The 22,692-nt window shown below is 40.0% G+C and overlaps 1 protein-coding gene across 1 annotated transcript in view; it reads left to right on the forward strand.

The window, feature by feature from the left end:
* Nucleotides 1–22,616, forward strand: part of CHP1 (calcineurin like EF-hand protein 1) — a 37,997-nt gene extending 15,381 nt beyond the window's left edge. The window contains exons 3-7 of the mRNA XM_068549609.1: nucleotides 3,043–3,123; nucleotides 6,816–6,943; nucleotides 15,679–15,740; nucleotides 20,516–20,638; nucleotides 20,784–22,616. Of these exons, the coding sequence (XP_068405710.1) occupies nucleotides 3,043–3,123; nucleotides 6,816–6,943; nucleotides 15,679–15,740; nucleotides 20,516–20,638; nucleotides 20,784–20,837 (448 nt within the window). The 3' untranslated portion in view covers nucleotides 20,838–22,616. The remainder of the gene's footprint in view (nucleotides 1–3,042; nucleotides 3,124–6,815; nucleotides 6,944–15,678; nucleotides 15,741–20,515; nucleotides 20,639–20,783) is intronic.
* The last annotated feature ends 76 nt before the right edge of the window (nucleotides 22,617–22,692 follow it).

Consider the following 22,692-nt stretch of genomic DNA (forward strand, 5'->3'; position numbering starts at 1 on the left):
AAGAAGTTAACTGTGAGGCTACATCTCTGTGTAAGAGAAAGAACTTGAACAGTGAAGATCAGTGTAGAGGGATGGCATTTCTGGTTACTAAGGTCTCTAAAACTGGTTTCCCAGAGCATCTCTGTGCTTGTGCATATCTGGAAAACAATTCTTCATTGTGAATTTTTTGGCCATAAAAAATGCCATTATACATGGTTCTGCTCTTGGATTTGCCTACTACCAGTAATAATGTCTTAATCCTCAAGGAAGATTTTCCTAGGTATACTATGAGATAGAATATAATATTGGTATGTTTTTTAATGAGCACACAAAAATTTGCATTTTGAATGAATTATAACACTTGTGGTATGTGAGCTGCTTGGAGTATTTCTTTTTCTCCATTAGATTTGTGTTGGCAGACAAATTTGAGAAGCTGAGTTTTAGAGATACCGTCCAGATGATCTCCATTCCACTATAGAACAACCAACAATAATAAACTGTATATTGTTTAACAGTTTATAAACTATTTTTTATACTCTTTCATTTTTATATTTATATTTTCAACTGTATTCCCCTTGATCTTATAGACCCCATTTTATATACAATCTAAATTCTAAGAGTAAAGTTTAAAAGTGTCATAAGACAAGGTTTAGGTCCTTATTGACATTGGAAGTCCACGACTAGATTCTTCATTGAGACCGAAGGGGTTAGGCTAGGTTGTGGACTCAGCACCTGATACTAGGCCTGGTATTTAAACTGTATCTTTTTGCAGCTAAAATTACTTAAGCTCGTTAGACATTAAACTGAGGTATGTGGCCTTGCAATTCAAATCAGCTTTAATCTTCATTTAAAAGGGAGTAATTATTGTTTCTTAACCTCTGTCAAACAAGAGGAGCTACATTGTGTTGATAATGTAGACTTTGTATCATAGAACACATTATATAATAAGAGCTTAGTACATGTTTGTGGAATTAAATAATCAGGACCTCAGTAATTTTCTTTCTTTCATCATTTTAAGCAACCTAGTTATCTTATGAATGGCTTCTTCTAATTCATTAACTGATATGAAAATTATTACCCTAAATGATGAAAGAAGATTAGAATCGGGAATTATTGTACCAGAACTTTGTGCTTAGTCCCCTGGGTCATTTTCTACCTGTGTCACCACCAGATGTGGTGGAGACGAGCTTGTTGAATTAATTAAGCAACCTGTAAATGTTAAACCACAAGAGGACCAGAGAGTTGAAGGCTCCTGGGTAAAATACGAACATTTCATTAGCTTCTAGTGCAAAGAAGGTGAAGGAATAAGTTTTATCTCTTCTGTTAGTAAACGTCTTGAAGGCAGGAATCACCTTTTGAGTTTGTATTCCTTTTTTCCCCCTTTTTATCTGGAAATAATTTCAAACTTACAGAAAAGTTGCAGGAATAATGCAAAGAACTTCATATACTCGATACCCACATTTACCACTTGTTAACATTTTACCACCTACTTCAGGTGTATTCCCTATAACAAGGACATTCTCATATCAAAATCAAGAAATTTAGCATTTTGATACAGTACTATTATATAATATTCCGTATTCTATATGGTCCATATTCCATTTTTACCTATTGGCTCAGTATTGTCCTTCATAACAGTTTTTTTTCCCAGTCTAGGATCATGCATTGAGTTCAGTTGTATGTCTCTTAAGTCCTCTTTGATCTAGAACAACCCTCTGCCTTTCTCTGTCCTTTATGACATTGATATTTTGTACATATATTGTCTATGTTGTAGGTAGCTTTATAGTTTTGGCACAGAATATCAACCAAAGAATTTTTAAAAAAACGGTTACTGAACGTTTTTTGGGAGAGCACCTTTCTTTCAAAAAGTTTATGTACTATGGGAAAGAAGTGTGGTTTTTTAGGAAAAAGAACATGTGCTTTGACTTACAGACTTAGATTTAAATTGCAGTTCTGCCACTTTTTACCTCTGTAGCACTGGACGAGTTACTTTATCTCACTGACTCTCAACTTCCTCAGCTCTGGGTCTTCCCTGGCAGTCCAGTGGTTAAGACACCATGCTCCCATTGCAGGGGGCATGGGTTCTATCCCTGGTCAGGGAACTAAGATCTCGCATGCCACATGGCACGGCCAAAAAAAATCAATTTCCTCAGCTCTAAAAGGGTATAGATAAAGTGGTGACATAAAGAAATGCGATGAAGTATATAAACAGAGTTAGAATGGCACATAATGTATATACAGTGAATGGTAACTAACAATATTCACTTCAACAGACTTCAAGTTCTGAGAGGATGACTGCTCTTGCCATATTCCGTTGTTAAATACTTCTAGTCTGTAGAAGGCAATGGAGAAAAGGCCAGTCAGTTAGTTGTCACATTTTATTCTTTTTTTTTTTTTTTTTTTTTTTTTTTAGCTGCACTGGACCTTAGTTGCGGCACATGGGATCTTTAGTTGCGGGATGTGGGATCTTTTAGTTGCGGCATACGGGATCTAGTTCCCCGACCAGAGATTGAACCCAGGCCCCCTGCATTGGGAGCATGGAATCTCAACCACTGGATCACCAGGGAAGTCCCTGTCATGTTTTATTCTCTACTTAGATGTAAATATCACCTAAGAATTCCTTGCATTTCATAAGTGCTGTATATCTTCTTATCAAGGGTACAGAAGCCCCTCTGAATTTTTCCTCCCATATTCAAGCTCTACAGTGTTTGATACTTTGCAGTTGCTCTTCATCCTCCAAACTTACTAAGTACAAAATAGTAATGTTCAAGGAATCATTTACAGGGACAGCTTAGTATTTGCTTGTCAGTTGGTTTACTGACATAACCTGTGTGCTGAATTCACTAGAATGTGGCATAGTCAAACCTGGCTTCTTCCACTCCAGAGTTGGTGCAAGAAACACTTGGCAGCTATTAAAGTGCTATTCTTTGCAGTTATTTGGTATAATTTGCCACAGAAGTAAATTCCAGGAGGTAATATCCTTGCTAGGTTGTACTCTAGCATGACTGAAGGAGTTCATGCTAAGGGCCAATGGTCTCTAACCCAAGGTGATTCTCTTGGCAGCCGGGAAGACTTTCAGCGGATTCCAGAACTTGCCATCAACCCACTGGGGGACCGGATCATCAATGCCTTCTTTCCAGAGGGGTGAGTCCCTGCATTTATTGGGCTTCCTTTCTGAGGCTAATCTGGAATGTTGCTATCGGTTGGGTCATCTCAGACCATGATCCTCCTGATTATATTAGGCCTCTCTAACTCAATCATATCTAAAATATCTCTACACTCATCCTTGTTTTAAACTTCAGAGAGGTCATTAGCCCATCTTCAAAGTTGTCTTTAATTTCTGTTTATCTTTGATGTAAAACTAAACATTTTTAAAACTTTTATTTGGAAATAATTTCATATTTACAGAAAAGTTGCAAAATTTGCAAACAGTCTGAGGAACACCTGTATGTCTTTTACCCAGAAGCATCTGTTGTATTGTTAACATTTTGCCTCATTTGTGTATGCTCTCTGTCTCAGTCCTAGCTAATAAAAACATCATTCAGGCCACATACATAATCACTACAAATTTTCTAGTAGTCACATTTAAAAAGTAAAAATAAACACGTTAAATTAACTTTGGATAAACAAGTTAAATTAACTTTGGCAATATATATTTTATTTAACCTGATATATCCAAAATATTATTCAATGTTATCAATATTTTAAAATTATTATTACATTGTATATTCTTTTTCATATTAAGTCTTTGAAATCTAGTATGTAATTTATACTTACCACACCTATCAAGTGCTGTAATAATATTAATATAAAATATTATGTATTCTTTTTTTCCAGCTTTATTGAGATGTGACTGACATATAACACTGTACAAGTTTAAGCTGTACAACAGTGATTTTATATATGTATATATTGAAAAATGATAGCCACAATAATATTAATTAACACATTCATCACCTCACATAGTTACTTTTTTCTTTTTTTTCTCTTTTTTCTTTTTAGTTACTTTTTTCTTGTGATGAGAACTTTTACCTCTCTTAGCAACTTTCAAAGATACAATTCAGTGTTGTTAACTATAGTCACTTTGCTGTACATTTCATCCCCAGAATGTATTCATCTTATAACTAGAGGTTTGTACCCTTTGACCACCTTCATCTATTCCCCTCATTACCTATTGTATTCTAATATATTACTGATATTCCAATTTTATCAGTTTATCCAACAATCTTTTTAGCATGTTCCCTTCCTCCAGTATAGGATCCCAGTCTGGCTCAGTTGTCATATCTCTTTAGCCTCCTTTAATCCAGAACATTACTTTACTTTTCTTTTACAACATCGACTATGGATATAGTTCCCCTACCACACACACACACACACACACACACACACACACACACACACACACACACACACACACACACGCTTTCTCAAACAGATTTAGGTTTATGTAATGTAAAACTAGGCTTTTGATATGCTTCACTAACCTAATACACTGCCTTCAAAGTGCTGAGTCAATATTTACTGATTCAGTTAGGTACCTTTTCCTGAATAAAGCTTATCATATAATCTTGTTTTAAGTAATCTCTTTAACAATGTCTTCCTGGTTCCTTGTGACTTGTTTATATGACCCAGAGGACTTTAAAATGTTATATGGTTGCCAGTTCTTAATAATGAGACTAAGTGTCAGTGAGTGTACCATCAGATAAAATATGTGGAGAGGAAATTTTAGAACTCTGAATTGAGAGCAAAGGAATTTGCAAGTTGAGAAGATGGTCACTCAGTAAATTTGAGTGACAGTCAAAGGGGAAGACTAGCAGTCAGTTCATGTGAAGACAGGACTCAATCAGACTGAGACCTGCCCTTTTCAGATGAGATCGGGCGCGTTCAGGGTGGTATGGCCGTAGACCCTGCCCTTTTCAGATTCATACCGACCATGAGTAATCACCTACACTTGCTCATTTTCTGATTTTTTTTTTCTCTCCCTGAAATGCCCTGTTTGTTCCAGGTGTGGTTTTAGTGCTGAATTCTTGCCTTTTTTCACTTCCTTTTTTTAGCCCTTTCAGAGAACTGTCCAGAGATAACTTTCACTGCCGTTTCGTATCCAAACCTTTTACATTGAACAGTAAACCCCGTAGAGTCATTTTGCCGGCTTTTTTTTTTTTTTAGTGTTCCCTAGTCACCATTGATTATTTGAAGAAGCAGCTTGTGGAGAGCTGTTTTATAAAGGCCAGGCCACCTTTGTTGTGACTGTAGTGTTGCCTGTCATCCTTTTCACTGATCTCTTTCTTGGCTCAGGGCACAACGTGTGCTGATGTACTTGAGGTACACATGAGGAGGCTGAGCATGGCGCTGGGCTACGCTGCTCTCGGCTCTTAGCACGCTGCACCTCTGCTTCTTGCTCTAATCAGATACAGATATTTGGCTTCTGGGTTTTTTGTTTTTCTCTGGTCGTATTTGGGTTCCATTTGTTTTTAAAGAATGAGATTTGCAAGTAGGACATTGGTATTTAGTTCCCTTTTACTCAGAGACATGCCAGTGATAACATGTACTCATTTATCTGTTTGTTCTGGCATGTGACTCAAATCTTATTACACATTCCTTGATTCCTCAGCTCTTACTCACCTTGTTTAGAGATAATGCTCCATTAGCTGCCTTAAAGACTGAAAGGTCATTCGTTTGAGTACAAGCGGCTCACAAGCTAGCCTTTGAACTCTACCTTTAGAAGGTCTCTGATCTCTGTGTTTGCTGGCACTTAGGAGACCCGACATACCACATCTGTTCAATGGGGGCAAAGACTCAGATGTATGTTTAGGTAGCCACAGGAACCAGGCAACCTGTTCTTTCCATGACTGTCTTAGATAAGTAACTGTGTCACATGGGACATTCCTGTTTAATATTAAAAGCATTCCTTATTCATTCAGGGTTTAGAATTCTTTCTTACAGGGTTACTGATTAGCCTGTGGCGTGATAAAAGGCTTTTCTCTAATCTTAAGTACCCAAAACGCTTCATACGCAAAGAGGTCTTTCAAAACATTATGAGGAAAATGTCTATCCAATTATGAGGGAATAATAAAATCATGATACAGCCACACAGTCATTATGCAGATGGTTAAAACGTTTCAAAGTGTTTACACTGATTGTAGACACGCCTAAAAGTTTAAAGAAAGCAAGCTACAGAGTTATGCAGTATGTTCACAATTATCCAAAAAACATAGAAAAATTACTGGGAGATATATTAACAATGATTGTGATTGATTGGTAGAACTAGAAGTGGTATTTTTCTTTTTACTTTTCTTTTTATCAAATTTCCAGAAATGTATTTATTGCTTCTATAACGAAATAAACTTTATTTCAAAAGCAGCTTTTACATAATATGCCTTAACATTAAAATATCACTAGGTACATGTGACTGCAGGGGAGACATGAGAGGTGGTTAGGGAGACACTGGGTTGCAATGACTTAACTTGCTGTTTGCTGCAGAGTCTGAAGCCAGTTAGTTCAAGTTCTGGCTTGTCTGATAGCACAGCCCTGCTGCTACTTAAAATCCTCTCCGGGAAAAGAGAAGTAAATTCAATAGGTAACTGACTCTGGTAAGTCCTGTTACCTCTCTAGGTGTGGTTAATAATTTGTAAAGTAAGAATAAAACCTCACAAGCTTGTGGCAAGACTTAACTGAAGATATTTTATGAGCCCTAAAGTACCATGCGTATGGAAAGAGACCTCATTAAATGGACTTTCAGGCCACTCTAGCTAAACCTGTTAATGTATTGAATTCATAAGAAATAATCACCTTGCCTTGACTGACAAGATGTCCTTTTTGTTATCTTTCCTGATCAGAGAGGACCAGGTAAACTTCCGCGGATTCATGAGGACCTTGGCTCATTTCCGACCCATTGAGGATAATGAAAAGAGCAAAGATGTGAATGGACCAGAACCACTCAACAGCCGAAGCAACAAACTGCACTGTAAGGAGATAAAGTCTTCTGGCTTAAAATATTTGCTTTTCATTTCTCACAAATCATTTCTTTACTCATTCATTCACTGAACAAGCATTTATTCAAACATAGTGGTTAAGAGCTCAGACCCTGGAGCTAAACTGGCTGGATTTGATTTAATTAATTAATTTATCTATTTATTTTTGGCTGCGTTGGGTCTTCATTGCCATGCACGGGCTTTCTCTAGCTGCAGCGAGCAGGGGCTACTCTTCATTGCAGTGCACGGGCTTCTCGTTGCGGTGGCTTCTCTTGTTGTGGAGCACGGGCTCTAGGTGCGCAGGCTCAGTAGCTGTGACGCACGGGCTTAGTTGCTCCACAGCGTGTGGGATCTTCCTGGACCAGGGATCGAACCCATGTCCCCTGCATTGGCAGGTGGATTCTTAACCACTGCACCACCAGGGAAGTCCCAACTGGCTGGATTTGAATCCCGGCTCTGCCACTTTTTGGCCCTGTGTCTTTGGGCAAGTTACTTAAAATCTTTGGGCCTCAGTTTCCTTTTCTGTAAAATGAGATATTAAGGGGTTTCAAACAGGAAGGTTGTGAAGATTTAATGACTTAATATATGTCAAGTACTTCAAACAGTGTCTGGCAATAAGAGTTAGCTGCTAATATATCCTGTGTGCCAGGCACTGTGATAAGTGCTAGAGTGACAACAGTGAGAAAGACCCATCCCACCTTGGAATTTGATAGATACTGGGATGTGACTTAAGTAGGGGTGGACAGCTAAGTTAGTGCAAGACTTAATTTTTGTCCCCATGCCTCTTGCCGCCTTTCCTTGGATACTTGTTAGATTTCCCTCTGCCCTTTGTTGATTCCTGTTAGATATTGCTTAATCCCTTATAATACTTCTCCAAGAAGTTAAAATTAAATTTCTCTTTTCATTCAACACAAGTTGAAACAAATTGTATTGAACTGGGGACTTCCCTGGTGGTCCAGTGGTTAAGACTCCGCGTTTCCACTGCAGGGGGCATGGGTTCGATCCCTGGTCGGGGAACTAAGATTCTGTATTCCGCGTGGCGCAGCCAAAAAAAAAAAAGTTGTATTGAATTGATTGAGCCCGAGCTTCTCTTGCTTGGGTGCACAGTGAAGTCTATGAAGCCACAGAATAAATGGGGCCCATCAAGTTTTTACTGAACGATTTAAAGAAAAATTAAAAGGCTTTTTAATGTTGAAACAAATATAGATAAACTATAGAATATAATGCCAAATTTACATACATTTGAAAGATAGTACATGAAACTTAAACTTTTAATTTGTAGCGCTTGGGCCATATCTCCAGATCTCCCTTGCTTATAGGAGTGTGAGTTCACTCCTCTGTTAGTATTTCAGGTAAAGAGTTTGAGAAGTACTGAAATAAGTTTTGTTGTATAAGACAGGGAAGATTTTTGAACCAAAATAATAAAACACTGCTTTTCTTTACCACAATATCATATACCTTAATGAAGAGTGGAAAACTTAAGTACAAAGAAAACTAAATATAAAAGAGAATAGAATTCTAATGAATTGTTCTCAAATTTATTGGATACTTTATGTTTATTAGTGAATATCACTTTCTTCTTTCAAGACTAAATACTGTTTGAGACAAAGCCTTGTGTCTTAATGTTTTATGAGTTTTAGTATATATTTATTACATGTTTGCCTGATGCTGGCATTCGTATAGTAGAAATTTTCTTATTTAAAATGTTGTCAGACCAGGAGTTGATCAGTAATTGAAAAAGTCAGCTAAAGCATAGAATCATAGAAAAGGATACATGGTTTAACATTTTAATTTACCTTAAATTATTTAAAAACACATTCACTGGCCAGTCTTTAGATGTAGTAGGACCAAGAGTTGTTTTGTTTTGTTTTGGTTTGGTAAAGTTCTGCTGATGGGAGGTGTGTGACGTTTTCGTGTAGAACACATCTATAATGTATAGTCTAAGGTTTCTGGTTGCAGTTTCTTTTCAGTGGAAAGAGAACTTAAAGGTACTTATAAAGCATTCTGAGAATAGAATCATCCTGCTGTTTACATTTTTTCCTTGATCTTTTGCAGTTGTCCTGCCACACATACTTTAGCAACAGTTTGGTGGGTTTTTTTTTCTTCAGTGCCTTAATATTGAGTCTTTCAAAAGCAGTCAATCTAATATTCATTTAAAAAATAACTTTCTTTTCACACGTTTCAGTTCTTATAAAATTACATAGTTTTAAGAAAAGCACAAATAGCACAGTTCTAGGACAGTTGACACACCTGACTCTCGGTAAGCATCCAGCTCAGCGGGTGGAGTAGACACTCCAGAGTCGCCCATTGGCTACAACTATGCAGTGTGCTGCCATATCAGCTGGACCGATTTGCAGAGGGGAGGGGGAGCATCTGTGAATCCAGTGAGTTGGTTAAGAAGACAGTTAAGAAACATTCTGTGCTAGGGACTTCCCTGGTGGCACAGTGGTTAAGAATCCACCTGCTAATGCAGAGGACACAGGTTTGAGCCCTGGTCCGGGAAGATCCCACATGCCGCAGAGCAACTAAGCCCATGCGCCACGACTACTGAGCCCGCGCGCCTAGAGCCCGCACACTGCAACGAAGAGTAGCCCCTGCTCGCCACAACTACAGAAAGCCTGTGCGCAGCAACGAAGATCCAAGGCAGCCAAAAATAAAATAAATAAATTTATTAAAAAAACAAAAAGAAAAACAATATTCTGCTTGCCTTTCTAATCCAGGATTAGAGGAGGCTTTAAAGGTTATCAGGGGTAACACAGACCTGTTACCTGAATTCCCTCTACAGCCTGGGCTCTACTTTTTTCAAGTCACGAATTCCCTTGGCAGTCTGGCGAATCCTGTCGACCCCATCTCGGAATGTTTGTGAATGCATAAAATGAAATACATAGGATTATAAAGGAAACCAATTATATTGAAATACAATTAACAAAATGGTAAAACAACTTTGTGATACAGTAATAAAGGTGTTTCTTTATTATATGCTAAATAACAGGATGTGACATTGGAGCCCTGTGGCTATGGAGCAGCTCTGTATCTTGAATGTGGTGGTGGTTACATGAAACTACATAGGTGATAAAATTGCATAGAACTACACACACATGCACATACACACATGGTGAAATCCAAATAAACTCTGTGGATTGCACCACTGTCAGTTTCCTGGTTTTGATGGTGTATTATAGTTATGCAAGATGCTACCATCAGGAGAGGCTGGGGTGAAGGGTATGTGCAAAGTCTTGAGGAGATATTTGTACACCCACGTTCGTGGTGGCATCATTCACAATAGCTAAAACAAGAAAGTAACCCAAGTGTTCATCAATGAGTGAATGGATAAGCAAATTCATTAATTCACATTGATCCTAAAGAAAATATTCCAGGTAGCATTAGGGGATTTGGTAGTTACTTAGTGTATCAGGATGCCTTCAGCGGACTCAGCTGACTTCAACAGTAAGGAGATGTATTATCTCACTTTACGAGTGAGGTGGGGCAAGCATCAGGGTTGATTGTGTTGTCAAGGACCCAGGTTTTTCCTAGTGCTGTGCTCTGCCATCCTTCGGGTCTGTTTCATCCAAAGGCATGGCTCCTCGTGGTCACATGGTGGCTTTCAGTGGCAGCTGGGCTATGTGCTTCCCTATTCATATCTGACAGTGGGGAAAGAAAGACAGAGACAGAGAGACAGAATGCCCCCTGAAGCCATGGATGAGCTTCTTTTAGGAAGGAAGAAGGCCTGAATGCCACCGAAATGGCAGACTTTAGGGTGAGATAGAATAGTAAGTGCTGTGCAAGTTATGCATGGTTTTTACCGTTACTTTAGTCTTGGCTTTCAGATCAACTTTTATAGGAAGCTGAACGTGAATTAGAATTCTGTTGCATCCTATATGTTAGGATCACATTCATGTAAGTAGACCAGTGAAACCAGAGCTACAGAGGAGTCCTGGATGTCTTCTTCTCTGTCTGTATTTTGGTTTTCTCTGAATTTCCCACAGAGCTGTGGAAGCAGCAAGATGGCGCTTCTTGTTGTAGACTGAGAGCAACTGAACATTGTACACCTAGCAACACATTTGCCACTAAGGCAAATTTGTTTATAGTCCATCTTCCTCAGAGAATAGTCTCTTTGGGGACTCTGAGAGCATGCTTTGTCCTATTTCTTTTTTATGCCGCAGTGGAAGAATGTCAAGGACAATCAGCAAGGCTGAACTGTACCTCTGTAGGCACAGGCCCAAGCACACATAGTACTACTGCTCTGTTTGTCTCCCAGGAATGGTTCCCTTATTGTTCTCCTCTTCAGGTCAGTGAGGTTATAAAGTCTGATGTGGAAAGTACAACCCATCTTAGAATGCTCCAGGGCATGGTAAGCTTCCTTTTTGATGTTCTAATTGTCCTCTTAAATAGTTTAAGTTTTTTATAACACATAATGAATAATGTGGGAAATGAGTCTGCATGAAGATATTTTATCTGGACGATGAGGAATATTGTTGAAGTGGAGTTAGGGAGAATAGCCAAGAAGAAACTGAGCAGCATTCTTCACAACAGCCAAAAGGTGGGAGCAACCCAAGTGTCCGTCAACATGAATGGATACACAAAATGTGGTATATACATACAGTGAAATATTATTCGGCCTTAAAAAAGGAAATTCTGTCACATGCTACAACATAGAAAACTTTACTTATGCTAAATAACAATAAGCCAGACACAAAAGGGTGAATATTATTTGATTCCTCCTCTATGAGGTTCCTAGAGTAGTCAAATTCATAGAAAGTTGCCAGGGCCTAGAGGCAGGGGGAAATGGGGAGTTATTAATGGGTCAAAATTTCAACTGGGGAAGATGAAGAAGTTCTGGAGATGGATGGTGGTGATGGTTACACAACAGTGTGAAAGTACTCAACTGTACACTTAAATTTTATGTTTATTTTACTATAGTGTTTTTTTGTTTTTTTTTAAAGAAGTAACCGTGATTAAAATGTAAAGGTTTGACTGAGATCATTCATTTGGTCTTTCATTAAGCAAATGTTTGAGCAACTGCTGTATGCCAGGCACTATTTTAGGCCCAGGATACAATGGTGCATAAATCAGATCAGGTCTTTGCTTTCAGAGATCTTACAATGTAATAAGGGAGATAGACTACATGGAAAAAGACAAGTGAATAAACAGGATTTATGATCGTGGCAAGTTCTGTGAAGGAAATGAATAAGGTAAGATGAGAAAGTGATGGGGGAGGGTGTCACGGCTTTAGAATGAGTGGTCAGGGAAGCCTCTCTGAGGAGTTGAAACCTAATGAGCCAACCATGCCAAGAATAGCAGAAGAGCGCTCTCGGCAGAGGGGACAACTGGTGTAAAGGTCCTTGGATAGAAATGAGTGCTTGGTGTTCAGAGAACAAAGAAGCATTATCAAGAAAGAAGTGAGTGGTAGGAGAGGAGGGCAGAGAGGTGACGGCGGGTAGATGACACTGATTGAGCTCTTCCTGTGTGCCAGGCACTGTTTAAAGTGCCTTTTGTGTACTAACTCATTCAGTCCTCACAACCCTATGAGGTGGATTCTGTTACTCTCATTTTGCACCTCTTGGGCAACTGAGGCACAGAGAGATTAAGTAACTTGCTCACGTAGACATAGCTAGTAAGCTGTCAGGCAGGACTCGGCAGAGTTGGAGTCTTTTTTTTTTTTTTTTTTTTTAATTTATTTTTTTAACTTTATTGGAGTATAATTGCTTTACAATGGTGTGTTAGTTTCTGCTTTATAACAAAGTGCATCAGTTATACATATACATATGTTCCCATATCTCTTCCATCTTTCGTCTCCCTCCCTCCCACCTTCCCTATCCCACCCCTCCAGGTGGTCACAAAGCACCGAGCTGATCTCCCTGTGCTATGCGGCTGCTTCCCACTAGCTATCTATTTTACGTTTGGTAGTGTATATATGTCCATGCCACTCTCTCACTTCCTCTTAGCTTACCCTTCCCCCTCCCCATATCCTCAAGTCCATTCTCTAGTAGGTCTGTGTCTTTATTCCCATCTTACCCCTAGGTTCTTCATGACCTTTTTTTTTTTTTTTCCTTAGATTCCATATATATGTGTTAGCATACAGTATTTGTTTTTCTCTTTCTGACTTACTTCACTAGAGTTAGAGTCTTAACCACTGTACTGTATTGCTCTGCCATCAACATCAGGAGCTCAGAGGAGGGGTCCAAGCTGGAGATGCACATTTGGGAGTTATCAACATTAGATGGCATTTAAAGCCCTGGGACTGGAGATGAGAGATGACAGCTCTGGAGACAGGAGAGTCCAAGTCTCCTGGATTAAGAACGGGGGGAGAGGGAGAGGAGGAGAGGAAAGAGAGAGAAGCTAACAGAATGGCTCAGTCATTTGGCATCTGACCATTCATTATCTCGGGGAAAATGCTGGTTCTGCTGGTTCAGGACCAGAGCTGAGTGACAGGAATCCAAGTCAGTTAAGAAATAACTACTGTTGCTGTAGTTTTTTCTAAAAGATCCTATCGTGTGATCGCTCTAGTTACCCCTCTGCTGGTGTCTTAGTCTGCTCAGGCTGCTATAACAGAATACCATAGACTGGGTGACTTAAGCAGACATTTCCCACAGTTCCGGAGACTGGACTCTGAGATCAGGGTGCCAACATGGTCGGGTTCTTGGTGGGGGCCCCCCTTCTGGTTCACAGTCTTCTTGCTGTATTCTCACATGGGGAGGGAGGTGGAAACAGAAAGCGAGAAGGATAAAGAGATCTCCTGTCTCCTCTTTTTATAAGGGCATTAATCCTATCATGAGGGCCCCGCCCTCATGACCTAATCTAATAACCCTAATTACTTCCCAAAGATTCCACCTCCTAATAGCACATTGTGGATAAGTTATGGTTCCAACATAGGAATTCTGGGGGAGACACAAACATTCAGTCCATGGCAGTTAGGTTTCAAAAATTAGCTTTTCAGCTTTCTGTAAATACTTTGGCAGAAAGGGATGTAAGTGTTCATTACAGTTACCCCCCAATTAAGAAATTCAGAAACAGATGTTTACGGGTTACATAGCAAACAGATTTCCATCGCAAAATCTTTAGTAAATAACACATTTTATGGTATTTTAGAAAGATGACAGCATATGCAGAAGAGTGTGTGTATGTGTGTTTAATTTGGGGAATATATATATATATTTTTCCATTCATCTGTTTTTATTTTATATTGGACTATAGCTGATTTACAATGTTGTGTTAGTGTACAGGTGTACAGCAAAGTGATTCAGTTATACATATACATATACCTATTCTTTTTCAAATTGGGAATATATTAAACACACATTCCTTTAGGAACACTTATGATCCTTGTCTCCTTCCCCTTGGAATCCAAACCTCCTAAGCATATAAAGTCTCAAATTTGATGAAGTTAGTTACTCAACTAACCAAATTAAAGAAAACAGACAAACATCAGAGCAAGTCTCTCCTAGTTACTCCCCCTTCCAGAATTTTAATATTGTGCCTTACAAAAAGTAAATTCGATTTTTCTAAAAGTTTTACTTAGACTTTTAGTGGACTCAGCACGCCCCCCCACCCCCCTTTTTTTTTCTTTCGGTGGAGGCAAGGAGTGATGTTTAAACTTTTAGATATTCATCCATGTTCTCTTGCCCTTGTACCTAGTATTAGCTCTGCCTGGAATGCCACCCTTCATCAGATTTCTGTTTGTCTTTCAAGACCTTGTTCAAATGTTACTTGAACCAGAAAGGCACATCTGCTATATGCTTTGTTCCCTGGTATTTCATATGTATGATAGCACTTGGACTGTATTAAAGTGCATAGTGTGTGTTGCTTTCCTCTACTAGGCTGTGGGTTCCAAGGACCAGATCTAAATCTGTATATCTGAATAACTCTAAAGCTGGATTTGGGCCTTTTAATATTGGCAGTACCTACTGAAAACCAAAAATCTTAGTGGCGTACTTGAAGTGATTCAAAGCCTCAAAACTATAGTATATTCAGCTATAATTATAAGGTAGTCACTTCCTCAGTGTGATTTGTCACAGTGCCTATAAAATCATCCAGTGTTACCACACTTTTCACTTGGTGGCCCTTCAGGAAAATGGCACTCTCTGAATGATTTTTGCTCTTCTGAATTCTCTCTGTCAGATATCCTAGTTTCTAAAAGACTTATCTATTGTTAAAGAGGGAGAGAAGCATGAGAAAGCCAGGACACCATCAAATTCTTGGCATTTCTATTTGACACTGAAGTTCTTTACCTTCAGGATTCCCAAGTAGTTGAGGATTATTTGAAATTTGACATGAATTTGCCGAAGTGGTCATTTTTCCAGAGTAATACTTTGTGTAGTCAGCTGTTTGGTTGCCTCTGTGGCTCCTATTGTTGGCTCCCCCTGAGTGCGGTGCACGGTAGACTTGGAATGTGTGAGATGGCCTAAGTGACAGAGCCACTTATGGGTTTTGGATTTTTTTTTTTTAAACATTCTAAGTTAAGAAAAAGGACATTAGACTTATTAAGTTTTTGATTTGTGAATGAAGGGCCATACTTCATCCAAGCTAAGATGCCATCAATTATGAGATGCATCCCAGTTTCTTAAATGTTACAATGTCTTTAAAAGCTCTACAGGTAATTGCAGTTGCTCTTGGAAAAACTATTAATTCATTGTCAGTTTTCTGTCAGGTGTCCTTTATATATTTAGTTCCTTGAGAAGGGGCAAAACACTATTGAATTTCCACTAAATTCTTGTTTTTTTCCTACCAGTTGCTTTTCGACTGTATGACTTGGATAAAGATGACAAGATCTCCCGTGATGAGCTGTTACAGGTATGTGGGAGAGCTCCCATGCACACGGATAACTTATTCTTGTGGGCAGGAATTGTTCTTTCCTTGAGTAACACCTGCTTATTTCCTTATTTATTTCCTTATTTAACACCTGCTGTATGCAGAGTCCTGTCCTAGATATAAAGCAGAGCGGATGACCTGGGGAAACTTGAAATGGCTCCTTGAGTTCTCACAGATGTCTCCACTATTTAAAAGCTAACTAAGTGCAGACTGGCACTAAACTATGTGAGATGGTTTAGGTCAGATAGTTCATTTATTGTCAGCTTATTGGTAATTCTGATGACACGAAGGTAAATGCTACTGTTTCGTATGTCCTTAGGCCTGATGTAAGAGTCAAGGAACTGCTGCTGGGACAATGTAGTTGAGCCACTACTCACTCGCCTTTGTTGCTCCCCGTAGATAATTCCCTGTTCTAATAGCAGTGACTGGCATTTCATCCTATTAGCATTGCCGTTCTCTTTCTCCCCGCTCCCCCTTCCCTAAATACAAGTTTAGGTGGGGAGAAAATTCTCCTTTTTTCTTTTCTTTTTTTAATATTTATGACTCTTTAGGGACTTCTGGCGGTCCAGTGGTTAAGAATCCACACTTCCAGGGCTTCCCTGGTGGCACAGTGGTTGAGAATCTGCCTGCCAATGCAGGGGACACGGGTTCGAGCCCTGGTCTGGGAAGATCCCACATGCCGCGGAGCAACTAGGCCCGTGAGCCACAGTTGCTGAGCCTGCGCGTCTGGAGCCTGTGCTCCGCAACAAGAGAGGCCGCGATAGTGAGAGGCCCGCGCACCGCGATGAAGAGTGGCCCCCACTTGCCGCAACTAGAGAAAGCCCTCGCACAGAAACGAAGACCCAACACAGCCAGCAATAAATAAATGAATGAATGAATGAATGAATCCACACTTCCACTGCAGGGACACAGGTTCAATCCCTCGTCAGGGAACTAAGATCCTGCATGCTGCGTGGTGTGGAAATAAATAAATAAATAAATAAGTTAACTAATTAATTAATTAAAGGTATTTAAAAAAATATTTATGAATCTTGAGGACCTTAGGGGGCTAACACATTCAGGAATTTCCATGGGGAGATTTCTCTATTTCAAGATAAAACTAAAAAGTAAAGTGGTTTCTACTCACCCTGAAGTAAGTCTGAACTCGTTGCCTTGAGAAGTCTTCTAAGTTGAGGTTAAGGACCAACCCAGGGTACTCCTACATTTCTGTGTCTGAGTAAAAACCAAAACAGTCTGCAGGTCAATGATAGTGTCCTTTGGTTTTGAATTGGGAACATCTTTCTTTTTCTTTTTATTTTTTTTTATAAATTTATTTATTTATTTTTGACTGTGTTGGGCCTTTGTTGCTGTGCGCGGGCTTTCTCTAGTTGCAGCGAGCGGGGGCTACTCTTCGTTGTGGTGCGCGGGCTCCTCACTGCGGTGGCTTCTCTAGGTGCGCGGGCTTCAGTAGCTGTGGCGCACGGGCTCAGCTGCTCCGCGGCATGTGGGATCTTCCCAGACCAGGGCTGGAACCCGTGTCCCCTGCATTGGCAGGCGGATTCTTAACCACTGCGCCACCAGGGAAGCCCCGGGGACATCTTTCTTCAGTAAGAAGAATTTAATTTATTTAAAATTGCTACATCTGGGCTTCTGAGTTCTGAAGAGAAAAAAATAGAGGCAATCGCTCTGTAGTTGCATGTTTTTATCCTCTGGCCCAAATCTAGCTGCCAGAAAGATATTTTTTGGAGTGGAAGGTTGATTTGTTTTCTATTATTAGGATAAAAAAGCCTGCGGCAGGGAGTGAGGAGGAGATCATATGGCCAGAGTGCCAGTCAGTGACTAGAGTGTTCCTCAGGCCTGAAATGACTTTAGGACAAATGTGCTCAAGGATTGTTGAGGTGTCAGAGAACTAATTTTATCCTACCAAGAAGAGGATTTGAACATTTTACCAAAGTTTACTTTTCTAGACACTGCCATTTCTAAAACATTTGGTAATATGTAGTTCTTAATTATTCAGTGGATATTAAAAAGTTTGTTCTTGGGACTTCCCTGGCGGTCCAGTGGTTAAGATTCTGCGCTTCCACTGTAGGGGGCTCAGGTTCCATCCCTGGTCAGGGAACTAAGATCCCGCATGCTGCTCTGTGCAGCAAAAAAAAAAGTTTGTGCTAAGTTTGTCATAAGGAAAGGCTGAGTGGTCATATTTCCCTATTATGATTTTTATAAAAAGTTTTGGTTGGGGAATTCCCTGGCGGTCCAGTGGTTAGGACTCCAAGCTGTCATTGCTGAGGGCCTGGGTTCAATCCCTGGTCGGGGAACTAAGATCCCTCCCACACGCTGCAAGGCACAGCATAAGATAAGATAAGACAGGATAAGATAAGAAAATAAAATTTCTGGTTGAACTTTTGGGGGTGGTGGATATGTTTATTATCTTGATTGGGGTGATGGTTTTACAAGTGTGAACCTATGTCAGAACTTACCAGATTGTACATTTTAAATGTGTACATTTTACTGTATATCAATTATACTTCAATAAAGATAGTTGCTATACTCATTTTATGAGGCTAGCATAACTTGGACATGAAAACCTTGTAAGGACTGTAGTAAGAAAATTACAGCTCAGTCTCTTTCACTCACATAGATGTAAAAATCCAAAACAAAATATCAATACGTTGAATCCAGCAATATATAAAAAGGATGCAATATTATAGCCAAGGTGGCTTTATACCAGGAATTCAAAGAATTCAAATTAGAAAACCAATCAACAGTATTTCTCCACGTTAACAGATTAAAGAAGAAAAGTTGAATGATCTTTTCCATAGAATTTTAATAAAATTCATCATCCATTCATGATTTTTTTAAGGTAGCAATGTTGACTTTTTTTTTTTAATTTTTAAATTTTTATTGGAGTACAGTTGATTTGCAATGTTGTGTTAGTTTCTGCTGTACAGCAAAGTGAATCAGTTATACATACACATAGGCCCACTCTTTTTTAGACTCTTTTCCCGTATAGGTCATTATGGAGTACTGACTAGAGTTCCCTGTGCTATACAGTAGGTCCTTATTAGTTATCTATTTTATATATAGTAGTGTGTATATGTCAATCCCAATCTCCCAATTTATCACCCCCACCGATTCATGATTTTTTTAAAAAGTCTTAGAAAAATAGAGACGGGAGCTTTCTTAAACTGATAAAGGGTATATACAAAAAAAACCTCACCACACATTAAAAAAATAGTAATAATAAAAGTTCCATTTGCTAATAAACTTCTGACTGGAACCAAAAGTGACACCATGGAGAGGTGGAAAGAGCGTTGGCAGGGTGTGGAGGCCTGGGCAGGGGGCTCAGGCCACTGGCTGTTGGGACCTGTGTCCAGGCACTTTTGGACCTTTATGTCCTCATTGACAGACTGGATGAGTGATTTTTAAGACACCACCACTCCTGTCTCCACCCCACTGTATACACACAGCACACACGCACAATTCAGTTCTATAATTCTAAAAATAAAACACTTCAGAGAATAATTAGACTGGGACCTGAAGAAGCTGCTGTTTGAGGATGGATTCGTCTAGTTGGCCACACACAGTCAGGGAAGATGGCAAATGACTTGGCTGTTTAATATTTTTGTTAGCATTGCCACTTTTTATTTATCCTTCAATTTGTATACATTTCTACCCAAATGTACAACTTCTGATTTTCAAGAATTGATTTGTGGGTCGGGGGTGGGGGGAACAATCTTGATACAAATCAATATTTCAGCTCTTTTTTTCTTTTCAGAAAATCCTGTAATATACTTTGAAAAATCTATTTCAAGAGAGTGGGGAAGGATGTAAAGGAATAGGGGAAAGGGAGTCCTGTGAACAGCTGGGCTAGAAGGCCTTGCTTTCCTGGGGTAAAGCTCAGCTCTTAACCTGTTGAAGACAGAGGTGGTTGACTAGGGCAACGCAAGGCATCATAAAAGCACCCTGTTCCCCATTTCATATTGTCTAAGAGCCATGTCATTAGAGTTGCTTGTTTTGCTTAAGGTAGCAGTTTTCAATGTATATTCACACCCTAAAGATGTTAGCAGAGTAAGTGGGGAGCAGGCAATCTCTTTGTTACGTCTGAGAACAAATTTGGAGAAACAGTGTTTAATTCTCTTTTTTTCCACAGTTCTCGCAACCCTTTAAATGTGCTTGTCATTTTTCTAAAAGGGGGGATTTAGTATTTAACTCTTCAAGGATCTTTATGTTTCTTGACCATACTTTAGGAATAGCTGGGCTAATGCACTGCCTCAAAGAGGACTGCATTCGAGTGAGATTCCAGAAAGCCCTACCAAACTGACTTAAACCTATAAGGGACTAGTTTGCCTCATGCAACAGGAAGCCTGAGGATAGATTGTCCAGGTTGGTACAGTACCTAAATGATGTCCAGGAGCCAGGCTTCTTCTTGCTCTGGCATCCGTAGCACATTTGACTTCCACCTCACGGTCCCAGGATGGCTGCTGTACCACTAAGCATCATATCTACGTTCCGGGCAGGAAGAATGGAGAGGACCAAAATGCAAAGGACTCTCCCTGAAGTGAGGCTTTGCCTTCCTATTCAGTGACCTTGCCAGAGAGTTCTGTTCACATCATTGTCTAGAATGGCCTAGGTGAGAAGATAAGGGTTTCAGCTTTTTGGCTGTTATATTTGAGGACATCAAAGGAAAAGAGGGTGGGGGTGGCTCTTATCTTTAATTTTAGTAAAAGAGCCCTCCTCACCCCCAAGTCTCCAGTAATTCCTGGCTGTTGGTCCTGCAGGTGCTACGCATGATGGTCGGAGTGAATATCTCAGATGAGCAGCTGGGCAGCATCGCAGACAGGACCATCCAGGAGGCTGATCAGGATGGGGACAGCGCCATATCTTTCACAGAATTTGTTAAGGTCAGTCACTTACCTCTTGGTTTGAAAAAGTTAAATCCTACTACACAGGAGGGAGGGAGAAAAACATTATTCACATAATGAGCTTGAGACAGTATCTCCTGTTGTGACCTTCATAACTGTCGCTGGGTTTTGTTTTTTTTAACAGGTTTTGGAGAAGGTGGACGTAGAACAGAAAATGAGCATCCGATTTCTTCACTAAAGGACTGAGACCAAACTGTTCCTTGCTTTCTAGTATTTAAGAACTGGAACTTGAAAGTCCTCCTGTCCACCAGCCCCACCTCCATCCCATCATTCCCCTTCTCCCAAAGTACTACTGCTGTTGCATGACAACCCCAAATATGTTCCATCAACACAAACCTGCCTTTGGTGTATAAACAGGGCATTACAGAATGGTACACCCCGTCTAATTCTGTTCAGTATCATTCGCTGGATATCTCCATTTCTAAATATCATCTCCCCCTGTTCTGCTGCTGAATGCCACGTGTCCATCCAGTCTGAGAAGTGAGAGGGATTCAAGCCAAGAACCAGCCAGCAAAGCTCTTTGACTGGATGTGGACCGTAGCCATGCTGCCTTCCCCCCAGCTTGGCTCTGGCATGCTCCTTCATCCTTTTTTATACGTCCTTTGCTTCCTACTTCTCTTTCACCCAATCTACCATTCACTTAATCTTTCAGTGTCCCTGCTTTTTATTAAGCTTCAGTCCCCTCTGTTCTACTTGGCACCCCAAGCTATGCCTGTTAAATGTATTTCTGACTTGGCAGTATAGTTCAGTGGTCTGGCAGTTTTTAATCTACTTTTACTCTTAAATGGGTCTTTGGGATGTTGCCTCTTCAGGAGCTTTTCGGTCAATACTTCTCTCAGAAGAATGTCTTGACCATCTCTTGGTCCCCTCTGCTCTGTCACCAAAGGGCTGTTTGTTGGAGATGTTCTTGAAAGATAAGGGTTATAGAGACAAGTCTTCTGGGTGGCTTGCCCAGGTCGCTCTACCTCTGGCCTCCGATTCTCAACATACATACCTACGTGGCTGCTCCTGTCAGTACAGTGTTGACTCTCCACAAATTAGCCATATGCCTGCAGGCTTGCTTAGTTTGAGGATGCTGTCACCACCAGAATAGCCGCTCTGACAATATGCTTGTCAGCGGTGTTTCTCATGGCTGCTTGAACAAGGAGACTGGGCACCCTAAAAGTATTCCCACCTCTGCAGCATGGTTTATGCCTCAGTGCTGTGTGCCCTGGAATGTTTTTCACTTCACATTTCCAAGTAGAAAGATAAGTGCCTAACTTATCCCAGTCCACAAGATTTAAAGATTGTCCTCAGTGTCTTGAGGTTTTGCACAAAATTCTCTATGAATTTTACACCTGGCACATGTTACTGCTGGAAGCCATAGTCAGCTCCTACTACAGGTCCAAAGCATTGAATGTATTGTATCATTAGCTGCCTGGTTACAATGACATCCTAGCTCCTCTCTTAGACCACTGCTAATCCCTTAGGAACAAGGGCTCTGGCACTGGTGGCACGACCTGAGGTGGCATTATAGGCCTTTGCATGAACCAGAGCAACTTCTCTGCCTAAGTCAGCTTAGTATAGACCTCATTGAATCAGGCTGTTATTATCCTAACATCTGTCTTTATGAGTCTCTTCGTACATCTGTCCTTGGCTGATTTTCTCTGACTCATTGCTTGCTTGCTGTTTCCTTGCTTTGGAAGGCTATCCAAGATGTATACACAATACTTTAGGAAGGGAATTACTTTAAAAAAAAAAAAAACAAAACACTGCAAAGGGATTAGGAAGAGTGGAGAAGAAAGAGTGGCCAGGCTGGATGACTCAAGTATAAATGACTGAGGAATTCTTGGTGAAGTATCAGTCTGACTTTGTGATAAAGTGATGTAATATAGGAATTGTATAAAAGGGAAGAATTGTCTGACACTGGTCTGTTAGAGAGGTACTTCAGAGGCTCCTTGACCTGCATATTTAAAGTTCCTAAGATTATGGCTTTTTGCTCCTTTTGGCTGTATAGCAAACTGTTTTAATCCACAGTTGTGCCTTATTGTTCC

The sequence above is a fragment of the Eschrichtius robustus genome, chromosome 1, assembly GCF_028021215.1.
Source record: "Eschrichtius robustus isolate mEscRob2 chromosome 1, mEscRob2.pri, whole genome shotgun sequence".
NCBI lineage: Eukaryota > Metazoa > Chordata > Mammalia > Artiodactyla > Eschrichtiidae > Eschrichtius > Eschrichtius robustus.